The sequence below is a fragment of the Frankliniella occidentalis genome, unplaced genomic scaffold, assembly GCF_000697945.3.
Source record: "Frankliniella occidentalis isolate FOCC.00 unplaced genomic scaffold, Focc_3.1 Scaffold261, whole genome shotgun sequence".
Classification (NCBI taxonomy): Eukaryota; Metazoa; Arthropoda; class Insecta; order Thysanoptera; family Thripidae; genus Frankliniella; species Frankliniella occidentalis.
Window position 1 is genome coordinate 302208 of NW_026267387.1, and position 1860 is coordinate 304067.

The following is a 1860-nucleotide window of genomic DNA, read 5'->3' on the forward strand; positions in this document are numbered from 1 at the left end:
CCTCCCCCTCCCCCTCCCCCTCTCTCTCAGTAAGGGAACTAAGAGGGTGGTAGATATCTATCGCTACCCCAAATATAGGACTCGGGATTGTGGTTCGTGTCGTGGTAGAAACTTAAGCCGTTCAAAACGTGGCGGCTCTCAAAGCCAACAGAGCGGGGCAGTGTTGCGTGAGACACTTCAAGTGTAATAAAACTTGATAAATGTTGTACTCTAAATGTTTTTCCTTTTCTCTTTTTGCAGTGGTGCTGCAGGACTACGTGGTGCAGGTCTTCTACAACAAGAACGTGGTGCGCGGCAACACGGCCATCCTCAAGTGCACCATCCCCAGCTTTGTCCGCGACTACATCACGGTCATCTCCTGGCTCAAGGACGACTCCTTCAACATATACCCGTCCCCTAAAGGAGGTACGTACGTGATGTCGCAGATATACTCTCCGGCAAATTCACCCGGAATAATCAAAATAAACGAGACAAGCAAAAATGATGATAGTTTTGTTCTCTGGTAACGGTTCAAATTTGGCATGCGGATTGTTTCGGAGCGCGCGCGGTGGTACAGATAACGATGGGGAGGAGATGACGCCAGCCCGGGACTGGCTGGGACCTGGAGCAGGTGGGCGAGCGCGCCGCCGATAGCATCTCCGCAGGGGGACCGCGCGGAGCCGCGATAGAAGGGCGTCGAGAGGGGAGGGAGAGAGGGGGCTGACCCAGTCTAGCATATCGTCCCCGACCAGAGACCACTCGTAACGTGTGCACGGCCGGCGCGCGACTGCGAGAGCGAAAGGGACCGCCATAACACCATGTTGTAACACTACAACAAAACCGTTGTAAAGTTTGATCACAAAACATGTATCGTTACAAAGCGAACAACTTTGTGTTGTTAAAAATTGTAGGCGCAAATGTAAGTAAAAATAACCACTTTTTTGAAATGAAAATTTGTTTCAGAAAATGTTGTGAATGTTGATTGATAACAACAGGTTTTGTATTTTTATCAACATTTGTCGCTATCAAACTTTACATCAAACGTGTTGAAAATTTACAATAGATTTTGTAACAGTGCAGTGGAGCCGGGCGCGGAGCTCCTGCGCGGTAGAAGCATCACACCCCTTCCCTTTCCACTCCCTTCGAAATCTCGTCCAAACCCGCAAACTATTCTCCTATCCAAACGAGGGGTTGGCCTGGGCCAGTGCCTACCAGCACATCGACACGCAGTGACCACCATCACCACCACTTTGTGTATTTTTAAATTTGCTGCCACACCCTTGAGAGTAATATTTTTAGTTTCCGGGAAAAAATTTCGTGAAACATTTCTAAAATTATTTTGGAGCATCTTTTAAGTGCCACATTAAACCACCAACCAGAAAGCTCTCAATCGCGTTCAGACAAGTTACATCCTCCTTGACAGTATCCTGCTGCGAATCAATGACGGCGATTCTTTCAGCTCGCTTTCCAAGACCCTTCCCCTCAAGGTAGACCCACACCCCATCCACCACAAGCCGTACACTCCGAGTAAAAAGTGGCCTCCAGACGCTTACGGCAAACGTGCATGCCCGTCGTACGCCTTCTCCCCTTCCACATAGTAAAAAAAAAAATGCTGAAGAGAACGTTGTGTGTGGGAATAGGAAATACGGGGCCGGCAGCGGTGCGGTGGCCTCCTCTCCCCATTTCAATTTACATTCGAGATTAAACTGGGACAAGTTAGGCGCGACGCCTCCGCCCTCCTCCCCGCCGCCGCCTCCTCCTCCGCTCGTTTCTCCAGGAGCCACGCCGTCGCGGTGGAGGTTTGGGGCTGCGTCCGCAGCGGGCTCCAGCAGCGGCTCCAGTGGCTCTACCGCACAATGCCGTGGGGCGGCAGGGGCGGCG

The 1860-nt window shown here is 51.1% G+C and overlaps 1 protein-coding gene across 4 annotated transcripts in view; it reads left to right on the forward strand.

The window, feature by feature from the left end:
* The window catches only part of LOC113202478 (cell adhesion molecule Dscam2-like), a 164560-nt gene that overhangs the window by 141113 nt on the left and 21587 nt on the right, over positions 1-1860 (forward strand). For all 4 annotated transcript variants that reach the window (XM_052273281.1, XM_052273282.1, XM_052273283.1 and 1 more), the window contains exon 3: positions 241-405. In XM_052273281.1, coding sequence (XP_052129241.1) covers positions 241-405 — 165 coding nt within the window. The remainder of the gene's footprint in view (positions 1-240; positions 406-1860) is intronic.